Source organism: Saccostrea cucullata, unplaced genomic scaffold, assembly GCF_032062105.1.
Source record: "Saccostrea cucullata isolate Sc308-1 unplaced genomic scaffold, CSIRO_AGI_Scuc_v1 ctg2375, whole genome shotgun sequence".
Lineage (NCBI taxonomy): Eukaryota > Metazoa > Mollusca > Bivalvia > Ostreida > Ostreidae > Saccostrea > Saccostrea cuccullata.
In genome coordinates, this window is record NW_026931665.1 from 452,656 (window position 1) to 469,763 (window position 17,108).

The 17,108-nt window shown below is 31.6% G+C and overlaps 1 protein-coding gene across 1 annotated transcript; it reads right to left on the minus strand.

Moving 5' to 3' along the window:
- Positions 1-13,329: 13,329 nt before the first annotated feature.
- Positions 13,330-15,363, minus strand: LOC134233237 (condensin complex subunit 2-like; the record flags this gene model as incomplete). The annotated part of the gene is made up of 3 exons (XM_062715216.1): positions 13,330-14,590; positions 14,836-15,003; positions 15,193-15,363. Coding segments are annotated over 3 exons (396 nt in total), but the record flags the coding sequence as incomplete, so codon positions are not given.
- Positions 15,364-17,108: the final 1,745 nt, after the last annotated feature.

A 17,108-nucleotide genomic window follows, 5' to 3' on the forward strand; every position in this document is an offset into this window, starting at 1 on the left:
GTCACGAGTAAGTACTACTAAATACTACGGAAATTTCATGCTTGAAAAAAGTTTATTTTACCTGCTTTCCGATAAATTTTATGCATTTGAGTCTCAGCTTGGACACGGATCTACACATGCACAATTTACAATGTCACAGTTCAATTGATTGATAAATAAACTTGGTTTAAAGTGTTTAGTAGGCAATTAGCTAGATATACAAATATTCCCGAATACAAGTTTTATGTGCATTCCTAGACCCAAAACTGTAAATGCTGAGAATTCATGCGTATTATTAAGTATAAACATCCTTCGCTGACTATTATAAAAGTTTAAAATGCGGTAGAGATAATGTGTCAATTGACGTAAACCACGTGTCTGTGATTAATGTACAAACATAATATTGTAAACCAGCATGTTTTGCCGTTCTGTCATCGGATTGGACAGTTGCTCTCAGCAAGTGATTATGTGCGAATTAATAACACGATAGCCATATAAGATAAACTAGTACTTCTCGGACATGCATATTCCTCTATTATACTAAGATCCGCCTGTTCTCTTTCCAAAAAAGTAATAAGTTATAAAAATTTCCAAAAACCACACGAGTTTCCATAAGATTCCTACTCGGTGAAACAAAAGGTTTTACAGTTTACAACATTTGGAAATGTGGCAGAAACTACCACACGAGTTTCCATAAAATTCCCACTCGGGGAAACAAAAGGTTTTAAAGTTTCCAACATTTGGAAATGTGGCAGAAACTATCACACGATTTTCCATAACATTTCCACTAGGGGGAACAAGGGGTTTCACAGTTTCCAACATTTGAACATGTAGCGGAAACTACCAGACAAGTTTTCAATGGAGTCCCTCTTGGGAATCTACAAAAAAAAACTACAGGTTGAGTGTTTCCTAGTAGGGAATCCACATGGAAACCACAATGTGGTTTCCATAAAATTGGAACTATATGGAAACTACTGATGTCATAATTCCCGTAGGTTTCCACCATGTTACAAAATTTGGGAAACCTGACTTTTCACCCAGTGTAAAAGAACGCATTGTTACAAACCACTGTGAAACCAGGCCGAATTTTGCTGTGATAGAGTCTAAAAATTATAGATAATGCAGTATTCCTTATAATTTAAATGTTTCGAAACTATTAAAACTATTCAAAAGGCGTCGTATTTATTCACTTATGTTTGGTTTGAAAACCATCAAAATCGTTATAGATTTAATATAATCCGTCATGGAAAGGGGGCTCAAAATAGCAGTTATGTAACATAATCCTTTCTGAAACTTAAACTTATTTTTCAGTAGGCGATCTCATTTTATAATTGTTTGAATTCAGAATTTGTTCTTCGGTATTAAACAAGTATGTAAAACAATATGAGCTGATGATAGTGAAAAAAAATATATCAAATACATAAAAAATATGACATTGGTGACCCCGAGTGCAGAGTATAGGACAAAATTTGTAGCTCTCAACTGACAAGTGGTACTTTTGTAAGATCTCCATATGAGTGAACAATTTTCAAGAGTGACGTCAAAAAACATACAATCTCTCAATCTCAAGACACCTAAGTTTGTCAGAATAAGTTCATTCAGAAAATTTGAAGTTGATTAAAGGACGGAAATAAATATAGTTTCAGAAAGAAAAAAAGTTCAACCTTCACATTTAAAACTTTTGTATAAAGTAAAAAATCTTTTAAAGTTGAAAAAAATATGAATAAAATTTTCATAGCAAGAGCTTATTAGAAGACTTGATTTTCAATATAAAGAACAAAAATATAGGCAATATAAGTTACTGATTTTGATTTTTTGAACCACATAAATAATAAGAGCTTTTGAATGAAATGAGTTGTTCTATAACATTTAGCACATTCTTAAAATCCTTTTATTTTTTTCATTTGGTTGGGAGGTCTTACACAAACAGAACATATGAGTTTATGACTTAGCAATTTGTCTCTGATGTTTTCACCTCGAAATCAAACAGGGATTTCTTAACGGAAATGGAAATTTTTACATAAAATATTATTGTAGAAAGTTTATGAAGTTATAAATTTTGAAATTAATTTTTGTAATTACTGACATATGACCTTGGTGTATGACTTTTTGACATTAAAATCAATTAAATCAATTTTTTGGTCAAAGGAATATGTGATGTAAAGTCTCACTGCATGAGGTTAAATGCCTTTTAAGATATTGTCCTATCTGTTCAACCAAGAAAGCGAATGACCCCGACCTTTAACTTATAACCTTAAAATCAAAATGCATCTTTAAGGTTAAATAAATTATTGCAAATCTAAGACATTGATTCTAAAGATATTGCTAGTTATAAACACACAATGAAATGAATTTATGAGATCGAAGGTTGACCTAATGATCTTGAAGTGATTTTTTTAAGCTTATAGTGTTTTTGACTTCATAGCAAAATCTCATATTTGTTGTATATAAAATTTCAGCCTTAAATGTCCTAATCATGTCTTCAAATTGTCTAGACAAAGGATATAACTTATTCACATGCATACACAAGAAAACAAAGAAAAAAATAAATAATAATAATAAAACATGTAAGCATTATTTAAGTTTTTATATTAACTCAATTTTAGATATAAGCGTTTCGGGGAGCTGGATGAAATCAATGCGGTTATGTAAATCAAATATTTCTTTCGCCTACGTATCAGACAAGATACTTTTAAATGATATAAATCAGACCTGCAGTGCAGTTGGACAGGGAATGGCAAACACACATTGGCTAGGGGTCGCAAAAGAAGTATACAATGGACATGACCTGGGTAAGCAGATATTTTATTCTTTCATTTCAAAAAGAATAAAAAATCAATTAAAATGTCGTGATTGGATTGTTTCAATTAAATTGGATATTTTTTTTTTTTTACAAAATGAAGAAACGGATCATTTTTTTATCAATTTGAGCAAAAAAAAAGGAGACAAGAGAACCACTAAGTCCTCTACATGCAGGAACTTCACCAAAAATACCAATGTCTCCATACGAGTAAAACTTTTTCGATAGAGACAAGATACAATTATCTTGTAATCAAGAACACACAGTATTATGAGGGCTGTTTGGAAATTATTGAGACATTTACTTTAACTTTAAATTCGGGAAAATTTTTCAACATTTTATAAAGAAAGAATAAAACAAATTTGCAGAATGTATAATTTATAGGCTAATTAGATTAGTTCTGGTAAAATTATAAACATGCTTATGCCTATCGACCTGGAGCAGCATCGTTACATGATTTTGACGTCGTGACAGCCGGAGATGTTTTTGCACGTGAAACAGTCGGGAAGCGTTTACTTTTCACTCTGTTATCATATAAAACATTACAAATATCAATCTTTCTCTTTTCTTAAACGATTCTTTAAAAACATGTGCTGTTGTTTCACCAGTGTAAAATTTTCATCTGTCCCATATACAGGATGACTTTGTATCATGCATGCCGATTTACGCAAGGCGGGTCAACATTATTGATTCCGTTAGGTCAAAATTGATGGTCGTCCGGAGCTTTTGATTTAAATCGTGTTGAATTAGTGGCCAGAAAAATATATATACCAATTAAAAGCAACCCTGAAACATGTTTTGCAGATTTTTTTGTGTTGTTGTTGGTTAGGCTGTAAAAGAGTTAATAATATCGCTACACAAAACTTGCTTCTTCGCCTAATGACATTAAATTCCATTTTTTATTTTGTCTTTATGATAATTCTTTCCTGTGCTTATTTTTTTTAATGATCTCCGTATTTCTCATCAGAATTGTAACAAACTTACACAACATGCACCCAAAAGATAATTGAAAAATTATTAATTTAAATTGAATTATTTTCGCCCTAATTATGGGTCCAGCAGGAGTTTGAACGTTGTTGTTAAATATTTTAAATATCTGATTCCATGACTGCACCGGGTACCCCTACCATCGACACATTTATAGACTATTAAAAAAATGAAATTTAATATCTTTAAAATAATTGTTTGCTTTATGAGTTCTTAGTGTTTGTCAAATGTATATATGCAAATTTTTATTGAAAGACGTACGCGTTCATTAGAAAGAAAATTATATACGCATTGTCTCAATAATTTTCAAACAGCTATTGTATTATTGAATGTAGTATAAAGTTCATATCATTTGGGGGGTCCATGTTTGACCAAAATCAATGTGTGCATGTATTTCATCTTGGAGGGGGAGACTATATAAGTACATACGTAATTACATTCCTCTCGTAATGAATCATAGCAATTTTTTATGTTTTGAAACTTTCTGTGTTTTAACTTTGCTTAAAGTATCGAAATAAATCTAATACATGTATCATCTTGCCAAACATTGCATATTTATAATTGAAATTGACAAAGATAAAAATCACCTTTCCTGTATAATTAATTATGTAGTAAAATGTTCAAATTAAATTATCGCTTGTAAACACGCCATATAGTAAGTCGTACAATATTATGTTCTCGTCAAATAGCGTGACCAATTGTGATAAACCGTACTTTAGAGTTTTAACTTTTTTTTCTCTGATGTTTATTCTTGTTAAGTGCTTAATGTGGTCAAGATATTTTTAAAATTTACACTTAAAAATAAATATTTTTAAAAATAATTAAACATTTCTCAATGCTTACATAAATATTTAGTCGGCCAACGTACATGCACACGACTTGATTTTCGGGGTTTTGTTTATCAGTGTTTATCTCTGGAAATTTCTTTGAATTAATTCTTAAAAAATAGGAAAATTGTTAAATAATTAGCAAGTTCATTTTTAGAGATTCACAAACATTGAATTAATGGAAACATATATGGAAATAACGTGTAATTTTAGTCATCCCATACTGCCATTTTTTTTTAAATCGTATCTCCCTTTTTGCATATTATGAAATCCATTTCAATCAAATTTTACGATCCATATACATGTACTTCTTCTAAAAGAACGAAGAAAATCCGTTTTCTGAAGTCGGAGAATTATCAAAATAATTATTTATAATCTAAAATAATAAATAAGTCTTACATGCATTTAGTTCCAGAAATATACATTTTTTCGATATAATAATTATAACAGAGTTTAAACTGGCTATGTGTTGTAAATAGTGAGGCCACGGTCCTACTAGCACTAGCTAGTGGGTTAACCCTTTAGCTCAGTCGGTAGAGCGTTGGATTTTAAATCTGAGGGTTGTAGGTTCGATCCACAGTGTGGACAACCCCTAGCTAATCAGTCATATTGGCGCCCAACTACAAAATTCACATGGTGAGTGGTGTTTAGAGTCTCGTGTGTGAGGTTTCTTAGGGGTAAGAAATCTCAAGAAAAAGAAGGGGGAAGTGTAACAGAGTTTAAAGTGGCTATGTGTTGTAAATAGTGAGGCCACGCTCCTACTAGCACTAGCTAGTGGGTTAACCCTTTAGCTCAGTCGGTAGAGCGTTGGATTTTAAATCTGAGGGTTGTAGGTTCGAGCCACAGTGTGGACACCCCCTAGCTAATCGGTCATATAATATTGATAATTCTTTGAAATCTACAATCAGTATTAAGCCGTATTTCGTTTTGAAAATATGGATTCCTGAATATTTTTAAGTATTTTGAATGAAGAATCGTGCATTTGTATTAGAAATCGTGTAAGATCGTTTAACGTTTAGAATCGTGTGCGTGAAGGATCGTTCGTGAAACAGGTTTAATCGTGCGTTAATGGTGAGGAGTCGTTCGTGTAAAGTGATCGGTCGTATAAGTTGTCAACAATAACGTTCTAGTTTTACAGAGAAGCTTAACAGTGTTTTCTTATGTGGAAATATAATATCAATGTATGTTACCTACTTTTAACAAAGAGAAAGATTATTATAAAACAAAGATTACATGTGTGTTTGTACCTTTCTTGAAATTTTAGCATTAATCTCTTTAAAATTTAGGCTTGACAATAAGAGAACAAGAAAAAAATGACTTTATAGGATGTCATCTATGTTCGTACGAGACTGGAGTGTACAAAGGCTGTAGCCCTATATACTGTAATGGCAAATATATCAGTTCCGTACTTTGTTTGCAGGTACATTTCAGCAAAATTATCTTTATGAAGCTAAAGTTGAAATATGTGGTTTAGAAAAGTTTTTAAATCATTTATACTTGAAAGTATTTCTCATTCGTAAGCAGATAGAACAAGAAAACTCTTCAGTATCGTCATGGCAAAAAGAAATTTCTTTAAATAAATCAACCACTGTTTCAAATCAGCAAAAAAAGGAAACAACACCTATACTACCAGTTTCAAAGACAATTACATCAACTAAAGCAATAACAATACCGACGACAGAAACTCTTAGAAAATTCAATACTACAATAGAATCAACGGTATTATTGACGCTACAATCAGCCATTACTACGTCAAAGGCAACACAGGAAAAATCCTCCTCTAGAGAGCCCAATGCACAAACAGAGTCAACGTTATCTTTGCTTGCAAATTACACTCCAATTCAAACGATCGAGAAAACAGTAGAAGCAAATTCATATGGTATCTTTAACAAATATAAGCAAAATAAGATTGTCTTGTAATTATTTTTTTTTGGTTAAAAAGGTAATTATATTTCTTGAAAAATGATTTTTTTTATTCCCAATAGAAAAGAAAGAAGCCTTTGAAGTAATTGTTCCTATTATGATTGCTGTGTTCATTGGAGGCGGAATTTTTATAGCCCTTATTTTCATATATTTTTGGTAAGTAAACATAAAGCTTTTTTATTTAAACGCATAAATAATATAGTTACACATGTACTTATTGAGATAACTTTGTCATTTTTATTTACTAAAGTGATTATTTTGAAAATTGTCATAATGAACACTACATGTATCACACGGACTAACGCAATAACATTGAAAACAATGAAAGAGACAACTTACTACCCACTGTTAAGGTGTAACCTATGTCGGAAAAGTCTATGTCATTTGTCACAAGATTTTCAACTTTTCAAAATGATGAATTAGTACTTGCTCATCAATCAGTTAGAAGCTCATAATATGTTTCCTTATTTTTAAATGAAGTACAGCCTGTGAAACTTGGAATGGCAATTACATACTTTGACAACACATTTTCAGTTTTTTAGGGGTACTTCTCAAGAAAAAAAATATGAAAAATCACAAAAATACATCTCCAAACAAAGTCGTTTATAGACTTCATTAACTGAACGGTATTAAGCAATATTTCTCAAGAACAATTTCTTTTTTTTTCAATTCACATTGAATACTGTATTGATACCGGACATTGTTCTTGTCGACTTAGCACATGTTCTTCAGCTTACTTTAATTTTTTTTTTATTCGTTTATCTTATGTTACTAGTTATTGTAAGAAGAAAATAAAAACCAAAAGGCAAACCCAGTTAGCAAGACAAGGAAAGAGTGAAGGTACACAAGCTACAGGACTAATGAATTATGCTTATTTTACCATAGAACTCCGGGATCAGAACATCAAATCATCAAGTCTTGACAATAAAATAGAAAGTCCGTATACTGAGGATAAACAAGAAATGTACGATCATCTCAGAGACAAACAATCAAGAAAAAATACAGATGATGTTGGAAATAAATACGATACTACAAAAAGCGTCAGAGCAATGAAAGAACAATATAGTCAGAGTACTGAAGGAACATATGATCGACTTGGGGATGAAAGATGCGGTACAAATACAGATGATACTTATCATCATGCCTTTACAATAATAAAGGAAAGGTCCGATTATGATGTCACAGAAGAAAGAAAACAGTATATACATGACAGTGCATATAACCACGTTGAAATCGTTTCAAATGAAAATGAAACCGATCAGGATTCTTTTAGTAATCTTTCTGAAAAGCAAAATGAAGATCATACATATTTCATACTTGAACAAGACTAATGGATTAAATTACGTTTTTAAGATTAAACATTTTAAGTTTAAACATTTTAAATGCTTTAAATAAGCCATTTCAATAGGATTTTTTTTTCTTTGTTCTTAAAAACAATGAACATATTTCATTCTTATCTTAAATGGGATACACTGCATTTGCTAAATTAATAACTGAATTAAATTAAGCTTTCTAGGTTACTCGAAGAATCAGGTGACCTATTGCTATCCGTTTTCTTCCGTGGTCGTGCGCTTGCGTTATTTGTCGTGCGTTGTGTGTATACGGTTGAAAATTTTCAGCTTCTTCTCAGCAAGCGCTCGACCAATTTCAACCAATTTTTGCAAAAAGCAAATGTGTGTAAATGGGGAACAGAATTTGTGAATTTCATGGCCCCTGCCACCCTTGGACGTGAGGGGTGGGGCAAAAAACACTAAAGTTTATGCAATCTTTGAAAATCTTCTTTACTCCTGGTCATTAAACAGTCAAACTGTTGGCATGAATGTAATAACCATTGAGTCCTCTTCCAAATTTTGGAAATTTAAGGCCACAAGGTTAGGGAATCTAGTGCTAGCACAGAGCTTTATTCATTATATAATAATATTAAATTATTTCTTTGAAATTTTCTTTCCTCCTCTCTATTAAACAAAACAATAATTGTATAGTTATGATAAGGAAGGATGTCTTTTCCGAAATTGTGAATTTCATCATCCCAGGGTCTAGGGTCTGGTGTTACGCAGGGGCTCTATTGATTATGTAGTGAAAATGCATTAATTTTGGAAAACCATCTTTTTTGTTCCTGGGTATTCAACAAACTAACTACAATAACAGTTATGATGAGCGGAGGTTTTTCTTCTAAAATTTTGAATTTCATAGACCTAGGGTAAGAGGTTCTAGTGATAGGTTAGTGCTCTATTGATTATACGAGGGACGTTCAATAAATAATGTCATCAGGGCTCGGAAAGAAACAAAAAAACGCATTTCTACGATTTTGTCTTAATGATTTAACTAAAATATTCTCTTTTAATTAAACCACATGTCCGTAACATTTTTATTCAATTTCTAATTGTTTTTTTCTTTCTGAAAGGTGTTTTCCTGAGTTTGGGAAACGAAACAAGTCAAAGATTGAAAGATCTGGCGAATATTGTTGATGTGACAAAACATTAACTTTCTGTTTATCTCATAACTCCTTTACTTTTAATGGCCTGTGGGTTTGGACCCTGTCAGAAAGAAATTTAATGTAGTGAATTCCTCATTCTGTTTCCTTCCTCTCATAAACCTTTTAATTTTTTGGCAAATATTTTGCTTACTAGACTCCTCCAGAAATTGAATTGCCTCCCTATATATGAATTTGAACAACAAGACCGCTAATATTTGATAAAATAGCGTATAAAACTGTTTTTGTATTCTTGCAAATTTTTGCTCTTCTTAGGCCTTTGCAGTTTTGTCAAGTACATCTTATTCTAAATTTATATTGGGGGTTTAACAAAAATGGATTCAAGTTTCATTATCTGTTTGAATTTCGGAAAAACGTGGATAAGAACAATTTTTTGGTTTTTTAAAAATAATAGTTAGATTTTATACACGCTCTCGTTTTCGCTCACTTTTAAAAATATAGGGTGACCTTTGAGTATTAAACTCTTTTACAATCAAATGTTTCTTTAAAACAGTTTGAACTATCCCAAAAATGATGTCTAACAAATTTGCTTTGTAACTTAAAGTCAATAAAACATTATCAGTGATAATTCGTTGAATTATCGCTAATATACATTGGTTGTTGTATTTACTTGTTGACAGGACGGTACCCATTTTTGATGCCCATTATATAATTTTTGTTAATTGAAATTCACCTGTTCATTTGTGTATGAAACAGACATAATTTGTTGTAAATTTCACGTATTTCAGTTAATATTTTTTTGGGAAATTAACAAGTTTTACAGCAGCTTTAATGATGCGTTTAATTTTACTCTAGTTTACTGATTCTTGGCCATTCATTTTTAATGCAGTGTCTCGAGTAACCCTTGTTTTCCAGCTTCCCACAATGAAATTATGCGATGAAAAGTGGTCACATAAACTGTTATCAATTCATTAAAGATTCAATGATTAGAGAAAGTCAAGTTTAATGTCAAATGATTTCTATGTTGTATGACATCGAGCTGATGACATTATTGATTGAACGTCCCTCGTATAGTAAAAATGAATTAATTATTAAAAATCTTCTCTGCTTCTGCGTAGTAAACAACCTATCCACATTACATAGCTATGTTGAGGAAGGGTGCTTCTTCTTGAATTTTGAATCTCATGACCCAAGGGTTAAATGGTTCTGGTGTATGGTCGGGGCTATATAAATATATTTTGAAAACGCATTAAATCTTTGAAAATCCCTTTCTCCACTGCTCCCGGATAATAAGCGGATAAACTAACTATATATCTATGATAAGCAATGGTGTTTTTTGCAGAATTGTAAATTTCAAGGCCAATGGGTCAGGTGTACAGTATGGGGTTCTGATGTTATGATAGGGTTTTTATTATATACTGGAAATGAATTAATGGTTAAACATCTGCCCCTTGTTATTAATCAACATTTAGGATAGGCGAGGGTGCCTTTTCCAAATTGTGAAATGTCTTGTTCCAGGGTCAGGGGTTCTGTGGTGTCGGAACACAAGATTGTACTAATTATTGCTTAATATTACTAATTAATTGAAATGCATTTTTGTTCCCCTACTTTGCCGATGGGTATTAAGTACCCAAACTGATCATGCTAAATACATAGTTATGATGAGAAATGGTGTCTCTTTCAAAAATTGTTAATGTCATGGCCTTTAAGACATTTTAAGACATGAACCAAATTCAATAGTTTGAAAGATGTTGCATGATGCTTAGGTGTCCTGTAAGGTCCATGGCCATTTATGTATTATACATGTATTCAGACGATGCATATATTAATCACAAAATTATTTTTTTTTCTGTCAACTGTATGAAAAGATAATCACCACTATTTTGATAATCATCTTAATCTGTTTCTTTCATAACGAAAAAATATAATAAAGCAATTTTCAAATAAACGAGAGTTTTCTTCAAAGTAAGCATAATTGAAATAAAGTTAAAATAATATATACGAAATACATATCCAAAGCTAGTTATCGTAAGTTATTAAGTACATGTACATGTATAATCCTGTATAGATAGTTTTTGATAGATGCAATTCTATTACCTGAAGTTATTTACCGTTTGTCACAAAAATATAGAGGTGAGGAAACCTCAGCCAAATTAATCTAGTTTTACCCAACAATGAAGTATTTTTAACGAATGTAAATTAACTAAAGTCATCTTTTATTCCTTGTTTTAATACTAGGTATTTTAATGGGTTTTTTTTACATCGGATTCCCGTCTGACGTGTTAAAGAACTATATGCGGTATATTACATATATTTGCCCCCACAAAAGTCAAATTTTGAAATTTTCCTGAAATGTGCTGAATTCAATAAATTGTATGAGAAATATAAATTAAAAGAAAATAGTATAGTGTCAAAGCAGTGTTTTCACAATTTTTGTTTTTATGACGTCACAAAGTAGTCCGATTTTATATCCTTTTTCAGAAAGAAGACAAAAAGGACAAAATTTCAACAATTTTAGCTTTAAAATTTATAGATCAAAATATCGACGAAATATGTACATTTTTCTGTAAAATTCATAAAAAATTGAAATTTGCGTCATTAAATGGCGTCATTACTTATGAAAATATTCAGTGCTTTGAAGTCAGCCTATACTGCCCTGTTTAAGAACTTAATTAAATATATCTCCATGAAAGTTTGATTGGGGGGGGGGGGGGGGGCAAATATTGGTTATTACCAAATAAAGTTCTTTATTTGTCCACAAATGCTATTTATAGGTGTTTTAAAGCATTGTGTCAAGAAAGATGAAACAAATAATAAGGATGTCTACAAAGAAAACAAAATATAAATTGTTTATAAAATTGCAAAAAGAAATAAATCATAATTTGATATAGTGCAATGAATGCAACTTAATTTTTTTTTCGGGGGGGGGGGGGGTTAACTCATAGCTGATTACCTTCTTACTCATATTGACTTGTACAACATTACAATATGTCAGTTAATAAAACAACATAATGCGGCTGAGGCTGAATTCTTGATAAACGGTTAAACTAAAACTGTGGCAAATTTGTCTTTTGAAAAACAAAAAGGATTGACGACTAGACAGATAAAAATCATGCATTCAAAAGGGTGTAAATTTATTGAACGCAATAATGCGCACAGTCTGAGGCTTAAGCTGCTATTTCACAATGTTAATAACCAGTTTGTCTCCGGCAGATGACATATCGGGTATTATTCTTTTGGGACTCTCCAACAATACATTTCTCTTTTAAAAACTTTAAATCTCAAGCTCTGCCCCGGGGCCATAAAACTAATTCGAACTCACTTTTGATCTCTCGTTTACCAAAAGAGGAAAAGCGAGACCTTTATCAGTAGGGAGTTCGTCTTAGTTTTATGGCCCCAGATCTTGACCCCATCATTTGAACTCCCGTTTAAATTTTCTAAACAGGTGTTTAATTTGGTTTTTCTGGAATTATACTTAAAACCACAGTTCAGTAAACAGGTGCTTATGACGCAAGATGTGACATTAAGTCTGCATTCATAATAGATAAAAAAGACTGGATCGTTCATGATTTCGAAACGAACGAACAATATCTTATAAACACTTAAAACATTTTCAGATTGAGACAGCTAGGTAGAATAAAACCAAACCAAAAACTTCAACTTTCTCATATCAAATATCTGCACAAAAGTTGCTACATAAACTAAGAAAAGTTACTGTCCACACCAAAGTTGAATATAGTTAAAAACGTACTCTAGTCGTCAATAAAAGCTGATTTATACAACTTAATTAAAGTTTGTTTTCTAGAAATAGCAACTTCCATAATGTCCATGAAGGATTTTGGTAATAAAAAGCCCATCACGAGGAATTTCAAGTCGTGTTCTAAAAAAGACTTAAAGTTAGTAAACCAGACTGCAGATTTTGCTTACTGCAAGACACAATATACAATGCAGAATAACATCAATTTGACACGATGCAGCTAAATGATAGGTAACATCAAATTTATCTCAGTTGGGATGAAATAGACATGATCACTGCTGCGAAGTGATTTTGAGCAATTTGACAACAGTTTTGTATTGTTGCTGAAGCTTGATTATTTTCATGAACTACATAATTATTATTCAAATACTGTATACAGCGTTATTTTCGCCCTTTCACTCTTGCAAGCAATTTTGTCCCGATTTAAATTCGCCCAGTTATAGTTTTGTTTAAGAAATTATATTCTTTTCTTTGAATGTGTCTCGTTTTAAATTCGCCCCAAAGAGGGTAGGGCGAAAATTCCCATGTATACAGTACATACTTTATTTGCCCACAAATGCTAGTTAGAGGTGTTTTAAAGCATTTTATCAAGAAAGATGAAACAAATAATAAGAATGAAGAGTAATTTGTTGTCTTGTTTATTTACACTCGTTGGCTGATCAAAGTATTGTGTGATAATGATAAAAATATTAACAATGATTTCTAAGTAAAACAAATGTACACAACAACAGGCAAACAATATGCCAAAAATTCTTCAAGACAACAACCACCCTGAATTGTAGAGTCCACTGAGTATCAAAGATCAGTTATGATTTCACTGACCAGTCTGGAAAAAATCTACAGCTTCTTTTTTCATATATCTTACATAGTTTGCTTTACAGTAAGGAAATAATAATACAAGTCAGCATAACTCTTGGTTACTTTTTTGAATTAAAAAGTTCTTTTTTTATTTCAATAACAGTAGCAGTTTAATTGCAATTTTTTTTAGGTAGGGGGTCCTAAGCATTGTTTAAGGGCCCATTTAAGTATCAAGTTTTTTGACTCTAATCTTTTTTTTTGGGGGGGGGGGGATATAAGCTTTGAGCTATATGTGCAAAAATTTCGATTTTATAATAGGAAATTAGCTGCCTCAACAATTACATATAAATGGTTCCTTTATGAAAAAAAAAATCCATTAAACAAGAAGTAAAATACATGTAATTCCTAAAACAATAGCAATATATGGATTTGGTTGTGTAAATAAAGTGAGCAAAGAAAAATATGAGATGCACATGTACATATACTGTATAATGTTATTCCAATTTTCAAGTTAGAAAATGTATAGAAATAGGCAAATGAGAGTAGAAAATTAAAGAGGAGTACTAATTTTTCATTTGTGAAATTTAACAATACATGTACATATATGAAAACTCTACACACAACTTATTTAATAACTAATTACTACTCATGTTCTATATATTTAACTAAAATAAAAGGGATGTTTAAAAATTTAAATAAATATATACCACTATTCACATATTTTTGATAGTTTTTTTTAGTATTCGTCTCCGAAATATTTTTTAAAGTACATGTATTTACACACTACTGCACCGATTCTTCATAACTATAAAATGATGTAATCCTAGAGCAAATGCACTTTCCAAAGAAATACTATCCATATTAATATCAACATTACATAACTTTCCTTCATATTTTAATGAATTAGCTGTATTTCTACTTCTTGCTGACCTCAACAATACCGGAATTTACAGTTATATTTTTATGAAATAATCTTGCAGTTAGTCTTGAACACATCTTGTACTCTACGTTTTGTCTATACGTGAACATCAAATGCCCTGTGTTATCTTCAAGTCACTCATGTTTTCACTTTCAATTTTCAATGTCTACAAAGAGAAAGAAACAAACAACTGTTCATAAAATTGCAAAAAAGAAACATCATAATTTGATATTGTACAAGAAAGGCTAGTTGAAAAAAAAATCTTCGTATGTAAATGGGGGGTGTCACTCATGCTGGTATGGAGCCCTGTTACATGTACTCATTTTGTTCAAACTGTTTTTGATCAGGTAGATTTTAGTTGATGAAAAAGTAAATTTGGAAGGAGGAAAACTTCTTCAGAATGAGCCCTACCTTCTCGTTGGCTAGGTGAAGCAGACAAACAAAAGCAATGGGAACACTGAGGTTTTTAGCCATATGAGATGATACATTCTGAGGTAGATCATTGAGCAGTTCCTGAAAGGACAAGCTGCCATTCATATCTGTACTATCATTGCTGCTAGCAGAAGAACCAGGTCCATTCTGAAAAAAAGTAAAAATCAAACTAGGATGATTCCCAGTGTAGATATATTTAAATATAAAGGACTCAGCTGTCAAGAAGTCCAGTGTGAATTGAATTTCAAATTTCTAACAGGTTTCCCTACATTGTGCTTGACTAGAAAATGAAAGTTCATTTTTCAACTAATTTCAAAAGCATAAGTCAAAACTTGCCTCTGTGGGTTTTTCCCCTGACTCCTCCATTCCTTCTTCTGTTGACCCCTTATCATTATTTTTATCCTCCTTCTTTGATTTTTTGGTCAGTAAATGCCATATAACCCCTTTCAATTTCTTGACATCTAGTTTCTTGGCTGTCTTTGCATAGTTTATGTCTATCTTTTCAACCTGGAGTGAAAATGTGAATTTCTTTAGTCAAGAATAAACTGAAAACAAATCCTTGAAACGACTAAAAAGAAAATTTTGCAACTTATTAGGTATTTCCAACAGTCATTAAAATTTCAGTAAAGTTTAAAACTAGCATAGCTATTCAAATTACTGTATATCTCGCCTATAAGTCAGTATTTTGGGAGTTACATATTGGTCTGACTTATAGGCAAGTCATAAAGAGATTGGTATTTTTCTGGAGGCTGAAATGTATAGTATTTTGTTTGCATTTCTGAAGATTATCGAAGGAAATGTCTGGATATATATGATAATTTATGTATTCTAAGATTACAAATAATTTATATTTACATAAAGTACAAATATTTATATATTTTACACAACTGTGATAATTTTATTTGTATTTTACTAAGTATATAAAACCGTACAAATCAAATGAATCCATCTGTGGTTTGATAATTCCGGTTTGGAAATAAATGATGGAAAATTGTTTTACAATACACTATAAAACTGCATGTTGCTTTATATGCCTTTGAAAACATTTCCTCATAAGAAATATTTATTTAATATATATGACATATTCAGCTCTCGTGCATTGTTAACAAAGTGTGCATATGCATATTTTCAATTGCCAGCTGTTAAGATGGAATCAGATATATACATGTATTTACTTTATTTCTATTCGTGGTAACACTCATTTTCGAATTTGTCACCTTGGAGAAAATGACCGTTTTCCAAAGAATGTACGAGGATAGAGCTAGCAAAACGGCCCTTCGCTTTGTAAATTACGTGGTTTGCCTCTATCTAAATTAACGTATTTAGTCGGATAACCAATAACCACTTTTAAATTTAACAGATATTTGAAGTATTTACATCCCAAACACATGCGAATTCGACGATTCCAGAGCAAATAATTTAAAAAACATATGTCAAACCAAGCTTTTAGAATTACTTTACCACATATTATTTTGAAATTTGCATAACACAATGTGTTTAGATGTACAGGAAATTAAAAAAAAGTTTCGGTGCAAAACCTTTTACCAGCAAAGGTGTGCACCTTGGTGAACCATTTTGTTGGCATCATCAGTCAGTGTTGATAAGTGCCAAGTAAGTTTAAAAGCTGCTTTTTTTAATAATGATTTTTCTGCCTCTTATTTTGCACATGTATGTTTATAATCATCAAAATTGTAACCTGCTGCACTCCTCACTGATAGTATCAAAACTAACTGATTACTGCTAATCACTAAATTTTTGCGACACTTTATTTTTGCGAGATAATCATTGACTCTTTATAAGCGGGACATAATTTTCACGAATTGTTAATATTTCTCTATATAATCTTTAGAAAAACTATTATACGCGTGAATGAAAATTTCGCGAACATACCGTCTCGCGTAAATACGCGAAAATAAAGCTCTCGTGAATAAAAAGTGATTTACAGTATATTTGTAATAGCCCTAGTGCCGCAGTGATAAGAGTGTTTGCTCTGCGTTGTTAGTATCCCATTACAGGTATGGTTAGTATCCAATTACAGGTACAGTACCCGCATCGTTATTCTTTACAGTTCTATCGTGTCCTATCGTGCGTGTATCCTATCGTATCGTTCGTGTATCCTATCGTATCATGCGTGTATCCTATCGTATCGTGTTTTCCGTTTATCTTGTTTTGCGTTTTCTATCGTGTTTTCCGTTTATCGCGTTTTGCGTTTATCGTGTAGATCGTTTATCAGGTTCTATCGTGTATCGTGT